Source organism: Mustela erminea, chromosome 18, assembly GCF_009829155.1.
Source record: "Mustela erminea isolate mMusErm1 chromosome 18, mMusErm1.Pri, whole genome shotgun sequence".
Classification (NCBI taxonomy): domain Eukaryota; kingdom Metazoa; phylum Chordata; class Mammalia; order Carnivora; family Mustelidae; genus Mustela; species Mustela erminea.
Genome location: NC_045631.1, coordinates 55,822,706 through 55,839,541, shown reverse-complemented (window position 1 = coordinate 55,839,541; position 16,836 = coordinate 55,822,706). Strand labels below are relative to the sequence as shown.

The window sequence follows — 16,836 nt, the reverse complement described above, 5'->3', positions numbered from 1 at the left end:
AGCTCTGAGCCCCAAGATCCTCTCCTGCAATTGTCTCAGACGGGGAGGCTGAGACAAGAAGTGGGGGGCAGGGGGCGAGCTGGAGGCGGTTCCAGCTCCAGACAGCAGTCCTGGCCAAGCCACGTGCCTGGGATCAGGGGTGGGGCCAGAACCTGGGATCAGGGGTGGGGCCACAACCGCAGACACTTGCTGATCTTGCCTGGTCCTGGCTGCTCTAGGAAGAGATCTCTCCTCCCCACCCACTCCATGCTGCAGAATCTGCTGGGGTGGGTGGATATGTCTGATTGTGATGTAAAAACTCTCCTGGAAAAATAACTTTGGTGCAAATTTTACCCTGGGTCCCCTGGGGCGGGTGGGGAGGGGGTAGGGGGGTGGGGGGGGTAATGTGGCACAGTGACTGCCAGCTTGGGGTTCTTTCCTGCGGGGGGGGGGGGGTGTGTCTCTGAGTGGGCACATGAACCGAGCCCCACCCCTACGTGTCTCTCAAGGGCTTCAGGATAACACGTAGACCTCCAGCAGGCTGGAGACAGCGTGCATACGGTAGAAGATGCCGAAGGGCAGACAGATGTTGACGATGGCCGCCCAAAGGGAGTAGCCATAGAAGTCGACCTCCACGGTGTTGCTGAAGTGAGGGCGGGCTCCGAAGGCAGGCATGATCCACAGCTGTGGTGAGAGAGGGGGGCGTCAGGACCTGGCCTGGACCGGCCACTTGCAGGTCATTGCTGTGGACTTAGCTGGGGGAGGGGGTGACAGGATGGGGGTCCCAGCCCTCTAGTTTGTGGGACAGCAAGGGCTGGGGGCTGGTGAATGGGGAACCTCAGGATCTTGGGCAGGGTTTGGCACTCACTAAGGAGCTCAGAAAATGGGCCCAACTGAACTTGCCCACCCCCAACCAGGCTTGGGGGTCCCTCTGTGATCCCTTCTCTACCCTGTTATTAGTGGCTCATTTGTCAGATGGGGAGGAGGAGAAGATAGATGATGTGAGAATTGGGCACAAATGCCCAAGTCAGCGGCTCGCTCCTGGACAGATGTGTGCAGGGCGGTGGGAGAATCAGACCGGCCCAGGGCAGGGGTGTCAGGGTCCAGCCGGAAGTGAACTCCACCCCCACCCTCCATAAGCTCCGTTCTGCAGCTCCGCAACTTTCCCAGGTCTGGGAGGAGGTTAACGAAGGAAGCCTGCTTCATCTTTCGCTGGAGCTCAGACGGTCCAGGTGTGGGGTATGAGGCAAGCAACAATGGCTTCTAGGGCAGCCCCACGCTCCCCAACCCCAGCTGACAGTCCTTGAACTCGCGCGGCTCCTTTCGGGGACTGTTTCTGTCCTCTGAAATGGAGTCGGAGATGATGCTCCTAGATTGACCCCGGAGCAGATACCCTGAGCAAAACATCCAGAAGGTGGCTCCCAGCCTGCTGGAGAGGGCCCTGCATGGGGGTGGGGGAGGTGAGGGCGGGGCCAGGCGGGGGTGGGGAGATGGGGGGGCGGGGGAGGCTCCCAGGCTGGCCCAAGATTTAAGGAGGTTTTGAGCTTTATTGCTTCTACTGGAGGGTCAGAGACTGGTGATCACCTTTTTAATTTTTTTTTTCTTTTTAAAACCGATTACCTGCAGGCTGGGCAATATTCGCAGTGGGAACATACTAAACACGCACCCAGGTCAGGGTCATTTGTGTAATTTATACCCTGGCTGGAATCCCTCTGCAGACATGCTCTATATCGGGACAGACCCACATTAAGGGTGTTTGTTTGGGGGAGCCTGGGTGGCTCAGTAGGTTAAAGCCTCTGCCTTCGGCTTAGGTCATGATCCTGGGGTCCTGGGACAGAGCTCCACATCAGGCTCTCTGCTCAGTGGGGAGCCTGCTTACCTTCCCCTCTCTCTCTGCCTGCCTCTCTACCTACTTGTGATCTCTGTCTGTCAAATAAATAAATAAAATCTCTAAAAAAAAAGGGGGGGGTGTTTGTATATTGGGGATTTTTCTGTTGGACATTGTAGCTGAAAGGGCCATTTTTATACTGAGTGAAACTTCAGTAGAGCTGCTCTTTATTTGGGATGTACTCACAAACATGGGTACATGTTTGCATATTAGAAATTTCTCCCCTGAGGACTTTATCCACACTGGACTGTTTCTCTATTGGGCTGTAGCCGCAGGAGGGGTATTCTTTTACTAGGGTGTGTGTCTTCATGGGGGGTGTTTCTGCCCTGGGGTGAAGTCTGTTCCTAACACACTGGGTTTCTCTTAGGAAGCGGTTCTGCTGAATTAGCCGGGAGGGGGCGCTGTCGCGAATGCCCCCTTTCCAGGCCAGCCCTCTGCCGCCCTCCAAGAGAGCGCTCACACTTAGGCTGGTCTCTGCTACTTCCTGCTGCTGCTCCAATTATTCTGAGAAGTGGGCTGGTCACAAGTTCCCAGGAGCAGTCACACCTTCCACCTAGGGGTGAGGGCACCCTCCCTCTACATCACTTCACAGCTCCCTCTCACTTCCGCCCAGCCCCCATGTCAGCATTCCCTGGGACCCCTCCACTTCCATCTTTAACCTAGAAGCCAGAAGGCTGGGATTTCATTCTCTCTCTGTGCCCTGGGATGCTGTTTGCCCAGGGACTTCATCTGACCCTCTCCGAACCTGCTTCTCTCCTAGCTGTAGGCTTCTCTAGTGGGCTGGGGGCAAGACAGAAAAAGGCACGTGAATGAGCCTGAAAGAGAATCCTTCCTTGGCCTTCTCTTCCCCCCAGCCCCTTCCCATTTCCCCCTGCCCCACGACTGCCAGTTACTCACGATGACATTGCAGAGCAGGAGAAACAGAGAAATGTCCTTCAGGCACCGGCGTCTCCAGTGGCCCCTGGGGGCCAAGATGATGGCCACTGCTTCCTGAGGGCCCACTGGGTTGGTGCCGACCAGCCTAGGAGTGGGTGGGCAGCCAGGCAAGGTGTGGAGGGCATCCAGGTTGGCAAAGGTAAGACCATGGCAGGGTTCTTTGGGGGTGGTATCATGGGGCTCAGCCCCGGGCGGTCCCCGGTGGAGGCTTTCGATGATGAACACATTCTGGAAGGTGTGCTGGGCAATCATGAGTAGAGCATGGGCTAGGTTGAGCGCCCCCAGCAGGTCCCTGGGTGTGCCCACCACCACAGCTACGATAGAGTAGTAGGAGATCGCGTACTGGCCCAGGGCGGCGCCCATCAGCAGCGCCACATCCAGGGTCCGAGTGGGGTTCTTATGGTGATCCATGGCCCGGCGATCAAAGCGGTAGATGACGGAGCCGCTCAGGCTGACCAAGGTCATGAGCCCCAGACAGATGATGTTGAAGCTGTAGTAGATGACCAGGGCCTGCTGGAGGCGGCCCCCCTCCGCACTCACTTGGACCTCGTAGATGATGAAGACGGCCAGCCCCACCACGAAGAGCATCAGGCCCAGGATCGGGCCAGCGAAAAGGGTCTCCCGGAAGAGGCTGACCCGGGAAGGGGTGTGGCCGTGGCCGTGGCCGTGGGTGGAGGAGGCCAGCAGCCTGCCCACGTTCTTCCACATGACGTACAGCATGGTGGACGCAAACAGGCTGTACTCAATGTTGAAGGGATACAGGTAGAAGTAGCCCTGCTGGAAGATCTGGCAGATGGCCGTGTTGCAGGAACAGTCTCCTCCCACCGAGCTGCCTGCACGCTCCGCTGTGGGGAGAGAGGCACGGAGCTGGACCGCCCTCCCGCCTTCCTGGGGAGCGCTGCTCCTCTCCACGGTGACCTTCGTCCCTGGGGGACCACCATCTGCCCTGTTCACCTCCATATCCCGAAATGCCTGCACAGGGCCCGGCACGTGCATTCATTCCATGAATATTTACTAAGCACCTACTATGCGCCAGAGACTGGGACGCATCAGTAAACAGTCGGTGCTCAATTAACAAAAATCGGAACTGCAGATTCTGCCTGCTGCATCCCATTCTCTTCCTGCAGGTAGACATTTCCAATCTTTCCCAACCAGTAATCACCCCTGGCTCTCCACGATAGGCGAGGTTCTGTTCCTGATAGATGGTGGCCCTCTTGGGAACCCCAAGCGTTCAGTCTTCCTCGGAGCTCTCCCCGGCATCTGACTCAGCCCAGAGTGTGAGCTGCTTTGGGCTGGTGTCTCCCGTGACCTCCCATCATTTTGGTTTGTAGCACACGCACAGGAATCTTGTCCTGTGCCCAGGGTGTGCTCGATAGAATGCCTTGGATCTTGGCAAACATCTCTTTGGATTCCCAGAACTATTCCCACTGGTTTTGCCAAGGCAGAAACTGAGGCTTACCGAGGTAAGGTGGCTTGTAATGGCAGAGTTATCGACCCGACTCCTAACGCCAGGGCAGCTACCTTCCTAGGAGGCCTCTTGGCGGCCCAGGGCCCCAGCATGTTAAGTTGGCCACCTCTCTGGGTTATTTTTTTGGTTTTGCTTTGTTTTAGAAAGAGAGAGAGAGCGAGTATGCACGTGTGCAGGGAGAGGAGCAGAGGGAGAGGGCGAGGGAGAATCTTAAGCCGACTCCACACCTACCCAACTCAGAGCCCGATGCGGGGCTCAGTCTCATGACCCTGAGATCATGACCTGAGCCAAAATCAAGAGTCTGACACTTAACCAACTGAGCCACCCAGGCACCCCCTCTGGGCTGGTTTTAACCAACCTCAGGAACCCTCTGTATGTGCAAGGTGGTCCTTTATCAGTCCCGCTGGGCTGGGGTCTTCTGCTCTATGCTTTCTGTGCCTGGACCCTTCCATACCGGGAGTGTGTGTGTCTTCAGGCAAAATCCAGATGGATTTAGTCATCTGGTCTGGTTGGGGGGGGGCGGGGGGCCCTACAGAAGTCCAGAGATTAGGACCGGGGGGCCTGTGGGTCCTATTCTTTCTCAGTATATCATATTGGTTCAAAGCAAAGATGGATCTCTACACTAGTTCTCCCATTTTCAAGCTCTATTTAACATTTTATGCCTTAGTTTCTGTATCTATAAAATGGGAATACTAACAGTACTTATCTCAAGGCTCAGTTGGTTAAGCCTCTGACTCTTGATCTTAGCTCAGGTCATGATCAGGGTTGTGAGACTGAGCCCTGCACCAAGCTCTGGGCTCAATGCAGAGTCTGCTTATGATTCTCTTCCTCCCTCTGCCCCCTTCCCCCACCCCCTCTTGCTCTCTATCTCTTTCTCTTAAAACAAAACAAAACAAAACAAACCTAGTACCCATCTCATGGGGAAGTTGTGAGGGTTAAGTACGGTAGAGTGTTTAGGACACTTAGCACAGCACCTGACATATCAGTAAAGTGTCACTGTTGTCATTGTGATTATTATTTCTACCTCCTCCTTGACACACTCTGTCCCATGCGTCCACTATCAAGCTCTTCTGCCTCCCCCCCCCCCATTTTGATACCCTCATCCTTTTATTCTGGAGCCAAATCCGTTCTTCGGTAGGATGGAGACCTGAACAGTGGGGCCAAGGCTGCATCCTCCAGAAAGAGAAGATGTCCCTTGACACCCTCCCTCCGGTGTCACCTACACCTACCCTTCTTCAGAGGTGGAGCTTGGAGCAGGGGGAGGCTCTCCTCTCTCGTGGGGGCAAGGGAGTCAAGCACCCAGCCAAAAGCCTGGAAGTCCCTGGACCGGGTTTAATCTGGGATGGATACTCACGGTCAAGGGCAAGGCGAAGGTGGCTGGTGTTGCTGTGGGAACTATCATAGGAGTGGGTCTGGTGCACGGACTCGTCCACCACAGCTGCCATCCAGATGGCCAGGTTTGTGGTGAGGGTGAACATGAGACCGCACCTGTTTGGGAAGGGGGAGCAGAGAGGCCAGTGAGAGGCTGGCCCGGCCGCCCCAGGGAGATGGAAAGCTGGGGAGCTATACTGGAAGCTGACGTTGGGAAGCAAGAAAGCAGGGTGAACAGAGAGGCTGAGTTTGGAAGGAACACTTAGTCTGGCCAGGATGCCACCCAGGAGAGGGCCAGGGGATGTCCAGGGGCTCAGGCCACTGCCGCTCCCTCTCCTAGAGGAAAGCACATACAGTGCACTGTATAACCCATGTCACCAAAACACACAGGTGTGAGTGTGTAGGCACACACCCATACACACAACACAGCACAGCCTGGTGAAATCGGCTGATAGAGCAAGGGGGCCTGAAACCCCACCCGGGGTGCAGAAAGAGGACCCGGGCCCCAGGTTGGAAAGCTCATCCCCAGGGGAGCACGATGTTGAGCTATGGGGCCAGCACTCACCGGGTCAGATCCAGATGGACGTGAATACAGTCTTTCGAGGAGACCCAGAGAAAGTAAGTCTGTGTTGAGAGAGAGTGGGGGAGGTCATTGACTCTGGAGTGCCCGTGTCCAAACCCAACAATATGTTCCCTCTTCCTCAAGAGCCCCCATACTAACCTACCGAGTTTATCTTAGCTTTACAAAACGAATAAGGAACTTTCTCTCTTTCTATGGAACAATTTGTATAAAATAGTTGTGTTCTTTCAGAATTTGCAAAATGTTACCTGTAAACTCTTGGTGTTTGTTTGTTGTTACTGTTGTTTTCAGGTAGAGTTTGACCATCTAGTTACTTATTCCTGGGAGCGAGGCCAGTCTGAGGCTGGGTCTTGTCCAAGGTAGAGAGAGACTCTGGTGGCTTCTCGCCTCCCCTTAGCAACATCCCCTGCCCCATTCCCATCCTTTGTTGTCCTGCAACCCTCCCCTAGTTACCAATAAATCCTTGTCATGGTATGTGTTGATGTGGGAACATCTGTATTTTCGCTTTACCTGAGTATTCTTCAAACCCATGAACTGAAAAAGTATAACACTCGTGTAAGTACCAAAGTCATAAACGTGTTGAATTGTGGAAATCGGCACAGCAGGGCTGATGTTTCAGGAGAGGGAACCCTACATGTGGTATTCTGGTCGTGGTGCAGGGATGAGGTCCGTTCTGGTCCCATGTAAGACCAGTCCTGCCTCAGCTCCATCAGGAGATCTTTCAGGATGTTGTGTGTGCAACAAATAAAAATATATATTCTTGAACTTGTTTGAAAAATCCCAGGTACAGGGTACCCTATTTCCTGAACAGATATAGAACATATGGGCCGTAGCTGAGGCCAAACCGGCCATGCCCACCCCAGGACCCTGGGCTGAGACGGATGCCCTCTACAGGCACCCAGGGAGGACGAGCCAGGTTCGAGGAGATATGGCAACTACCCCAGCTCAGACATCCTAGATGTTAATACCGGCACTGCTTGGGTTGAAATGAAAATCACAGGGCCCCTAAGTAGGAGCTCACATCTGGATATGACTTCATTACCAAGTGCTTCCAGATTTATGGACTCATGTGATCCACTCTACAGTCCTACCCCCACCTTACTTGATTGCTCAGGGTAGAAGAGTAGAGATCTCCAGACCTCATGCCAGGTGTTGGCTCCTTTCCACCACACTCGAGAACACTGCTCCCACCCACCTGGACGATGACAAACACAGCCTGGGTGAGAGGGTGCAGGATCTTGATGGCCGACTGGCACTCAAAGAAACTGGAGTAGTAGCCAGTCTTGAAGACATCCATGACAAGAGTGCAGATCCCAAACAGCACCAGCCCACCTGGGAATGAGGGGTGGGGTGGGGGGTCAGAGAGGGTGGTTTGTAGACCTGAGGATGAATGACTAGATGGGCAGCTGATGGCTGGGTGGGTGGAGCGATGGATGGACGGAGAGGTGGAGAGTTGGATGATGAATGGACAGTTCGGTGGGTGGTGAATGGATGTACTGGAAGTGAATGGATGGGTGGAGAATGAGTACAGGATTAAGTGGGTGGGTGGATGGATGCATGAATGGATGGAAGCCCTGTCTCTTTGGGGCTGCTTGGATTGGGGGCAGAACGGCCCTCAGTGGGCTCTTCAGTTGCAACGTCACCTGTCCTCAGCTCTCCCTCTAAGGCTGTCCCATGACCACCCCTTTTCAGTCTTAGGAAGAGCAAAGAAGTCCCCTCCATCCCTCACGCCATTCTTCTTCCGAGGCTGTTTCCCTTCCTCTTCTCCTTGAGCCACAGCCACAGCCTATCTCATCTTCAGCCACACCTGGTCCCCTGGGAACTTCTCAGCCCCCTACCTTGACGCGCGCGCTCCACAGTTCCTCTGAGTCCCAGCCTCTGGCTCCTCTCCTGCCCCCCCCCCCACCTCCCTCCGCCCCCGCCCCACCTCCCCGGGCACCTCGGAGCCAGATGGGGCCGGCGTGCGCGTCCCGGTAGGGGACGGCGTTGGGGCAGCGCACGGTCCGCAGGAGGTAGAAGAGGATCCAGAGGGAGGCGAGCAGCATCATGGTGGTGAGCAGCGCGAACACGTCGGTGTCGTACACCGCCACCTTGTTGAAGGCGCCGCCACTGATGAGCGTGCAGGCGAGCAGCAGCACGTTCACGGCCAGCAGCACGGACAGGAGGCGGCCGCCCTTCTTCCACACCTCGCGGGAGCCTGCCCGTGGCTGGGCCGGCGGGCTCTCCTTGGGGCCCGGGGTCGACTCCTCGGACATGGCAGGGGCGACTGAGGGAGGCTGGACGGTCACTGTGGAGGAAGAGCGGACAGGACCCCAGGTCAACCCCGAGGGCTCTCCTTCCCCCACCTTATCCCTAGATTTAGGAACCGAGAAGTTCCTCACCCGGAGGGTGGGGGTTGCGGGTGGTGGAGGAAGCGCTGGGGAAAGGGAAGAGAAAAGCCGACCCCTCGGGTCTCTCGCTCGACGACGGAGGGAAGGAGAAGCGGCGGCAGCCCCGTCGGACCCCGACCAACGTCCCCACTCCCCCGTCCGTCCACCGTCTGGTCCGGACACCCACCTGGCTGGGCCGGGAGACGGCGCTGAGCTGGGGGTCAGGGGGCGGCGAGCGTCTCCTCTGTCCCACTCCGGCCTGGACGGGCGCTTTATACCGGGGAGCGCAGGGTGATTTACAGCCGCGGGAGCTCAGCTCCATAAATCTCTCAGTCCCGCTCACATGATCCATCTTTTCTCCGAGCTGAATTTAGGGAACAGAGAGCGGGAGCAAGATAAGGTAAGATTTATATTTACCCGTTAACGGGCGCCCCCTCCCGCGCCGTCCCGTCACCTTGGCGCGGCCAGGCTGGGGCGCAGCCCTGCACTGCGGCACCCAGAGGGCACCCCGCCCCCGGCGCCCACCGCGCCCTCGCGCCCCGCAGTCCCCGCCGTCTAGAGCCCCGAGGGCTGCTGCTCGATAGACTCCCTAGGGGCCCGCGGGCACCCCGACACCCTCCCAGACCCGGCGCACCCTATACCTTCGTGCTCCTCTGTTGCTGCCCCAAGATCGGGACCCCAGTGCCCCTTTCCCCGACACCCTGACAGAGACCGAAGTTCCTTCTCCCTCTATCCCTCCCCGCAGCCTTCTGCTCCGCTGGAAGCTGCGAAGTCGGGCTTGGGTAGAAGTTCTCCGGCCGCGCGCCTGAGTCCGCGTCCAGTCTTCGAGCGCCACCTCCTGGGCCGCGGCTCGCCGACCTCGTGCGCGCTAGGGGCGGCCGGGACTGCCGGGGGTAGGGGGAGCTACTCGCTGTCTAGGCATCAGTCCTCCTACCCGTCCCAAGCCTCTGTCCTAGGGATCCTGACTGCCCGCAGACACCCCTCCTCAGCCCTGGGCCCCTTCCTTCGACGGTGAAGACATCGGGAGCCGCAGGGACAGACCCCCCCCACCCCGTCCCCAGACCGGGCCTCATGGGGCGGGGCGCTGGGGTCACCACTTTTGGAGCGAGGGCAGGGCCTCGAGTGGGTCACCCCTGTGCTCTCGGGAGCAGGGTGTTTAGGACCCAGGGGCAACCCGGGGGCGGCTCCCTGGGCAGCGGGAGATCCTTCCCCCCTCCCACCCGGGGCAAGCGGCTCAGATGTCGGAGTAGCGGCGGCTCTGGCGCTCCGCAACCTCCGTCTGCGGCAGCGGGGGCTGGCGGCCCCGGCCCCTGCTCGGCCCCCTCCTCCAACCCCATGCCTCAGCCCTAACCCCGCCGCCCTCCCCCGCGGGGGGCATTTCCCCGCGCCCCCTGCCCACCCTGTCCAAGCCAGGCGCCATGAACGACCAGTACCACCGGGCGGCCCGGGACGGCTACCTGGAGCTCCTCAAAGAGGCCACCAGGAAGGAGCTGAACGCCCCCGATGAGGATGGCATGACTCCCACTCTCTGGGCTGCCTACCATGGCAACCTGGAGTCGCTGCGTGTCATCGTGAGCCGAGGGTGAGTACCCACCCTGTCCCTGCCTAAGCCCCCCAGTGAAGGGGGAAGAGAGCCTTCAGGTCCCTCCGGTCCCCTGAGACACACTTCCCAAGACTCTAATGTGTCTTCCCCCTCCCTCCTCTGACCTGCCCTCTTCTCTACCCCGCTGACCCTCAGGTGGGACCCTGGAGAGCCTGGCACTGGTGGGAGGGGGCACAACTTGAGGTATGCGACACTTGTGACCCGGATGTGGGGCTAGGACCGGAGGGACTGGGTTGGGGTGGGGGCATGATTATGGGAGGGGCTGAAGAGTGAGGGGAAGGTGGAAGAGTCTCCTGGGTGGGGGTGGAGAGAAGGGGCACAGGCGGTGCCAGGAGAGGCTCCTTAGTGTCCACTCCCCAGCCTGAGGTCCAAGGGGCTCTCCGACCCAGAGCTGCACCGCCCCGAAGGCTGGGGCTCACACAGCTCTCTCCCAGCTCATTCTTGGGATTTATGGGCGCTGTCCGCAGCGCCAAATGTCAGTGGGTACAGCCGCCCCATTAACTCCCTCTATGCCCCTCCCTTGATAGCAGGCTCCCTCTCCCTCCTTCAGGAGTTGTCTAGGGGGAACAGTGGGCCTAGAGTCCAGGGGTCAGAGCCAGGAAAGGGGTTTGAAGGTAGCAATGAAAGAATTCAGGGTCCAGGGCCACTGACGTGGGCTCCTGGGTCTGAATGAAACTTCGCCAGCCTCCGCAGTTTTATACAGAGAGGTCACCTGGTTGAACCGGACACCTGGGCAGCCTGGGCAGGGAAAAGGAGTGGAAGACATTCCCCAAGAACACATGCCCCAGGAGGGTTCACAGGAACATCTTAGGCCCTGGGAAATCACGGTGGAGGGAAAGGGGTCCAGCTAATCTCAGTGCCGGATGCTGGCCTGTGGCCTGAGCATGTGGTGGGTGGGGAACCCCTTCGCCCTCCCTCTGCTGCCACTTCCCAGTCCAGCAGCAGGTGGGAGCAGCCCTTAAGACCAGGCTGCTGGCTTTGAGAAGCCCAGACTAGCCAGACTAGCCTCTTCCCACACCAAGAGAGCACACAGCGGTCCTCCCATACCGCCCCCCATCAGAGAGGTCCACGGGAGGGGGAAAAGAGTGCCTTCCTGGTGCACTAAGTCCCCCAGCTCCTACAGAGAGCAAAGGCTGGTACTGGATGGGGTGTGGGCCAAATGCCAAGCAGCTCCTTGCCACATTGTCCTGCAGGACTTGGCGACCAGTAGGGGAAGTGAGGAGGGGTTTGTGGGGGAGCTGTTGAGACAAGGGGGTGATTCTTCCTCCAGCTCTGCGGGGGTGGGCTCGTGGCCTCATTAGTGAGCAGAGGTGCTGAGCCAGGCCTCTGTGGGAGGGGAGAGCTTGGAGGAGCCCACTGGAGCATGCCCAAGGGGCACAATCTGGTGTGGAGGGTTTGGGAGGATGCTGGGTGGGTCCCCTGGGCAGGCACAAGCCAGGCTGCCTGACAAGGCTCCCAAAGATGGGGCAGCTCCGGGGAAGGAAGGGCCGCTGGGCCTGGGTTGCAGACTTGCCTCCTCCTCCCCTTTGGTCCTGGCTGCCCCCAGGCTCTCCTCCCAGCCCAGGCCAAGACCCGACACCTGCTCTCACACGCAGCCTTGCCAGGCCTGGCCCTGCTCCCTGCAGACAAGGCCGTGCCCGCCGACACGCAGGCACACACGCTTACACACACTCACCCAGGGCTCAGGCTTCGCACCCACCACTCTCTTGTGCCCTCTCTTAGGGTCACCCCTACACCCGCAGCCACACTGACCACCACGCCTGCCTAGAGACCCAGACTCGGCCCTGGCCCACCACCTCTCTGGGACAGCTCCCCGCTGGGCTCCATGAATAATTCACTCCTTTCTCTCTGGGCATCAAATATTTATCCCCTGAGATTCCCAGCCATCAGTTCTCCTGGGGAAGGCCCCGCCCTGGCCCCGCCTTTTCTGTCGCCCCGCCCCCTGCAGGTCTGGGGCCGTTTCCGCCTTCATCGCCCTCCACCCACGGCCCCGCTCCCAGGGGCGTCCGACGTCTCCTGGAGTCCGAGGAGGCATCTCAGGCCCTGGGGTCCCGCTGGGGTGCCCATGGGGCGGCTCAGGCCGGGAGTTCCCCGCTCCTGCAGCCAGAGCCCGAAACTGTGTTGGCTCATCACCCCTCCCTGCGTGTCCCCTCTGCAGGGGTGACCCAGACAAGTGCGACATCTGGGGCAACACGCCCCTGCACCTGGCAGCTTCCAACGGCCACCTGCACTGCCTCTCCTTCCTGGTGTCCTTCGGGGCCAACATCTGGTGCCTGGACAACGACTACCACACGCCGCTGGACATGGCCGCCATGAAGGGCCACATGGAGTGCGTGCGCTACCTGGACTCCATCGCGGCCAAGCAGAGCAGCCTCAACCCCAAGCTGGTGGGCAAGCTGAAGGACAAGGCCTTCCGCGAGGCCGAGCGGCGCATCCGCGAGTGCGCCAAGATGCAGCGCAAGCACCACGAGCGCATGGAGCGGCGCTACCGGCGCGAGCTGGCCGAGCGCTCGGACGCGCTCAGCTTCTCCAGCCTCACGTCCAGCACCCTGAGCCGCCGGCTGCAGCACCTGGCGCTGGGCAGCCAGCTGCCCTACTCGCAGGCCACGCTGCACGGCACGGCCAGGGGCAAGGCCAAGATCCAGCGGAAGCTGGAGCGGCGCAAGCAGGGCGGCGAGGGCACCTTCAAGATCTCCGAGGACGGCCGCAAGAGCGTGCGCTCGCTCTCCGGCCTGCAGCTGGGCAGCGACGTGATGTTCGTGCGCCAGGGCACCTACGCCAACCCCAAGGAGTGGGGCCGCTCCCCGCTCCGGGACATGTTCCTCTCCGACGAGGACAGCGTCTCCCGTGCCACGCTGGCGGCCGAGCCGGCCCACTCGGAGGTCAGCACCGACTCAGGCCACGACTCCCTGTTTACCCGGCCCGGCCTGGGCACCATGGTGTTCCGCAGGAACTACTTGAGCAGCGGGCTGCACGGGCTGGGCCGCGAGGACGCGGCGCCGGACGGCGGGGGCGCCCCGCGAGGGCGGCTGCAGAGCTCCCCCAGCCTGGATGACGACAGCCTGGGCAGTGCCAACAGCCTGCAGGACCGCAGCTGCGGGGAGGAGCTGCCCTGGGACGAGCTGGACTTGGGCCTGGATGAGGACCTGGAGCCCGAGACGAGCCCGCTGGAGACCTTCTTGGCTTCCCTGCACATGGAGGACTTCGCCTCTCTCCTGCGGCAGGAGAAGATTGACCTCGAGGCCTTGATGCTGTGCTCCGACCTTGACCTCCGCAGCATCAGCGTCCCCCTGGGGCCCCGCAAGAAGATTCTGGGGGCCGTGAGGAGGAGGAGGCAGGCGCTGGAACGCCCGCCGGCCCTGGAGGACACGGAGTTGTGAGTGCCCCAGCCTGGGGGACCTGGGGAGATAGGCCCCGAAGGCCTGAGGGAGTTGTGGGGCAGGGTGGGGTAGGGGGTGGGGAGGATCTGCCTTTTCAGGAGTGTGTGTGTGTGTGTAATACCCTATTTCCTAAAATCTAAGCCCTCATCAAAGACAAGAGGTTCCACTTAATTTGTTTGCCCCCAATTCTGAAAAAGAAGCTGCCAGTTTAATGAGCACTGGAGGCCTTCTTATCCCAGCTAAAGTAAAAGGCTCCTTGATTTTGGGGATATCAGAATGCCCCCAACACGGATGTCTTTGTGGATGCCAAACAGTAAGTAGTCAGAGTAATCACAGCCAGGACGCTTTGAGCCCTCCCATCCACCGGGTGCTAGAGATGGCCCTCCACATGCCTCTCACTGAGTCCTCCCCAGTCCCCCTGTGCGGGGGCTGCGTCACCCCATTTTCCAGGAGAGCAAGTGGAGGCTCAGAGGGTTCCAGCAGCTCACCCCAAGGTCCTGCTGCTGCCTGGTGCGGAGCCTGGGCTTGATCCCTGGTCTGTGCGGCTCCAGAGCCTGGTGACTCCCACGGGAGGAGAGCCGTCACGTTCAAAAGCAATCGGGGAGCTCAGGTCTGCTACCGCACTGGTGGTCTGCTTCTCCCCCGGCCCCTTTCTCGTGGCATCCCACAAGCCCAGCAAATGCTGCTACCTCCTTTTGGTGTCTTTGGCCTTTACCCTGCACAGCTGGGTGAGCTGCACAGCTGCAGTGAGCTGCGGTATTAGGGCAGGGGTGGGTGTGGGGAGGTAGGCTGGTTTAGAGTTCGGGGGATGGGGAAGACACCCCCTGGCCAAGGGCCCCATCCCAGACCATTAGCCTGTCCGGAGAGGACTGCTTGACCAAAAAGGCTGGTGTTGGTTTAAAATGGTCTTGAAGGCCCTTACCTGAAGTCTGTTTCTGTATCTTTCTCTGCAGGTAACAGGAGGCTCCTCTCCAGACCAAAATGAATTAATTGCAAGTTGCCACAACCCATCGTGGGGCCATGAGGGCCTCACAGTCGCCAGCCCTGAAGCCACCCCCTCCTCCCAGGAGCAAAGACCATGTGGTCTTCTCCTTTGAAAGCCTGTCCACACTCCACAGCAGAGCTGTAGCCTGGAGGTACCAGCAAGGGGTCCCAGAGCCCTTGAGCCTCCCCCATCTGAATGGCCCCAAGGGTGTGTGGATTAGTGGGAGGCCTGCCCCAGAGGAAGAGGGGTGCTGGAGCCCCAGGGAATAGATGACAGGCTCGATGGAGCTGAACGGGAGTGTGAGGCTTGGGCATGGCCTGTCCCGGGGGCCGGGCCGTTGTCTCTCCCCACCCCTCCTCCAAAGGTCCTGTTGCTGTGTTCAGGCTGGAGACTTGCTCACTTCCTCCATTTTTGTGAAGGGAAGAGTTTGGGCTGCCTCCCCCTCTCCCCACCCTAGAGGGGAGGTTCCTGGCTAGACTCTTCAGCCAAATGCCCTGACTTTAGTCCCCACCCCTGTCCCAATCACAGCCAGCCCCCTTCTCCTTCTCCTGCTGGCCATGCTGGGGAGCTGGAGTGCCAGGCGGGGGTGGGGGGGGGGCGGGGCTGCCTAGCATCCTTACCAGCTCACCTTGTGGCGGGGCCCAGCCTGACTCTGCCCTCCTCACACTGCCCTCCTGCCCCCTGCCTCCAGCCTAGTCCCTCCAGAGACCCCAGAGGGTCAGGGCAGTAGATACAAGGTGCTAGAGCAGTGAGCTGCGGTATTAGGGCCCGTAGGCCTGGTGGGCGAGCTCTGGGTTGGAGGGAGGCAGCTGCCAACTGCTTCCGCATCTCCCAGGCCAGAGTCAGGAGGAGACTGGGCACGTCTGGGTATCTGGCCTCTTGGGGGCCAGTCGCATGATATGGACAGTGTAAGAGCCTGAGGATGTGGCTGATCTAAGCTGCTGGCTGTCCCTGGGTCCCCAGGACTCTGTGCATGTGTGACTATGTTGAGGGCTGGTTGGTGGATTTGCCTCCCGGTGGGGAGGCAGCGGGGCAGCTGCGAGTTCTGCGTGGGCAGTGTGTCAGTGGGAGCTCGGCATGTGTCCCTCCTCTGCGACAGCAGTGAGACCAGGGGAAAAGGCCAGCCGCAGGGTGTCCTCAGATAGGTGTCCTTGGTTTTCCAATCAGACTGAGGTCATGGCTGTGGGATAGGTACTCGGGGGACCCCCGGTGTGCCCCTGATCCTTTCAGCAGCGGACCCCCGTTCCTGACCCTCAGCTTAGGAAGCAGCTCCCACTGGGAGCACTGCCACAGCCCCCATCTCTTTCCTGGGCCCCCTTGGCTGGGCCAGGGGACTAGAGAACCCCCAGAAAATGCCACAGGCCTCCGTCTGGTGCGTCCGGTCTGCCCAGAGCGGGGGCCATGGTGGAAGTGGTTTCTGTTCCCACGCTGCAGGCTTGGCCGCCTGCCACTGCCACCCTGAGCCCACCCCAGTCCTTTTCCCTGTTCTCTTGGCCTGGGCCTGGGGCCACCCCCAAGTGCCGACTCGACTTCCCCAGAGCCCCAGGTGCTGCCCTTTCTCTCCTGTCCCCTGTCTGTGTCCTGGCCTCAGCCTCCTCCCAGTTCTCCCAATGCTGGGATGGGGCAGGCTCAGGGATTCCCACTGCCCTACAAAGTACCCCTCCCGCAAGCTCATTACAACTTTTGTAGAAAATGTTCTGTGTCATTGTCACGCCTATGTCTTATTCTTTAATCACTTGGGGGTGGGAGCGGGAGAAGGTCTTTTTGTACCTGAGAAGATTTGGTCCTCGTGGCCCGCCGGGAGAGGGGAGTCTAGGGATGGGTGGTTGGGCGTACCCCCCTCATGCACCCCTGCAGGGCCTTCCCTCATCCCTGGATCCTTCATCCTGCTCTCTCTGGCCCGGAGTTTGGAGCTTTGCTAGAGAGAGTGTTCAGAAGAACCGGAATGGATGGTCTGGGTTCCAGTCCTGCTCCCAGATCCTGCAGCTGCCGAAGGCCAGAGGACCCCTTCTCCCTCCCCGCTGGAGTCTGTGTGGCCTTCTCCGGACATGGGCAGAAGCCGTACCCAAGGAGGCCGCCTCCCACCTCCCAAGCCCCATAAGGCCTCACCTCAAGGCCCCTGCCCAGCCCGGGAGGCCACAAGTGTGGCCCCCATTTCCCTCACCAGCCCCAGACACGTCTTGGGGCAGCCCTGTTTAGAACCCTCCTTTCTCCCCAGGGAGTAAGGCTTCCCCCTTAAGCTGGAGGACAGTGGCCTCTGTTTGCTCAATCAGGTCT

General features: G+C 59.7%; 2 protein-coding genes across 4 annotated transcripts; one reads left to right on the top strand and one right to left on the bottom strand.

Moving 5' to 3' along the window:
• Positions 1 to 173: 173 nt before the first annotated feature.
• On the bottom strand, positions 174 to 8,835 carry OTOP2 (otopetrin 2). The gene is made up of 7 exons (XM_032322372.1): positions 8,779 to 8,835; positions 8,162 to 8,509; positions 7,418 to 7,554; positions 6,208 to 6,266; positions 5,626 to 5,759; positions 2,765 to 3,648; positions 174 to 663 (listed from the first exon to the last, which is right to left on the bottom strand). The coding sequence occupies exons 2-7, from the start codon at positions 8,475 to 8,477 to the stop codon at positions 493 to 495; spliced, it is 1,701 nt and encodes a 566-aa protein (XP_032178263.1). The 5' UTR covers positions 8,478 to 8,509; positions 8,779 to 8,835; the 3' UTR covers positions 174 to 492.
• Positions 8,836 to 8,901: 66 nt separating this feature from the next.
• USH1G (USH1 protein network component sans) lies at positions 8,902 to 16,366 on the top strand. 3 transcript variants are annotated; one of them, XM_032322374.1, is made up of 4 exons: positions 8,902 to 8,991; positions 10,001 to 10,173; positions 12,353 to 13,570; positions 14,528 to 16,366. In XM_032322374.1, the coding sequence occupies exons 1-4, from the start codon at positions 8,935 to 8,937 to the stop codon at positions 14,529 to 14,531; spliced, it is 1,452 nt and encodes a 483-aa protein (XP_032178265.1). In that variant the 5' UTR covers positions 8,902 to 8,934; the 3' UTR covers positions 14,532 to 16,366. The 3 variants fall into 3 exon arrangements, with proteins under 3 accessions (XP_032178265.1, XP_032178266.1, XP_032178267.1); XM_032322375.1 differs by lacking the exon at positions 14,528 to 16,366 and having other exon boundaries at positions 12,353 to 13,574; XM_032322376.1 differs by lacking the exon at positions 8,902 to 8,991 and having other exon boundaries at positions 9,826 to 10,173.
• Positions 16,367 to 16,836: the final 470 nt, after the last annotated feature.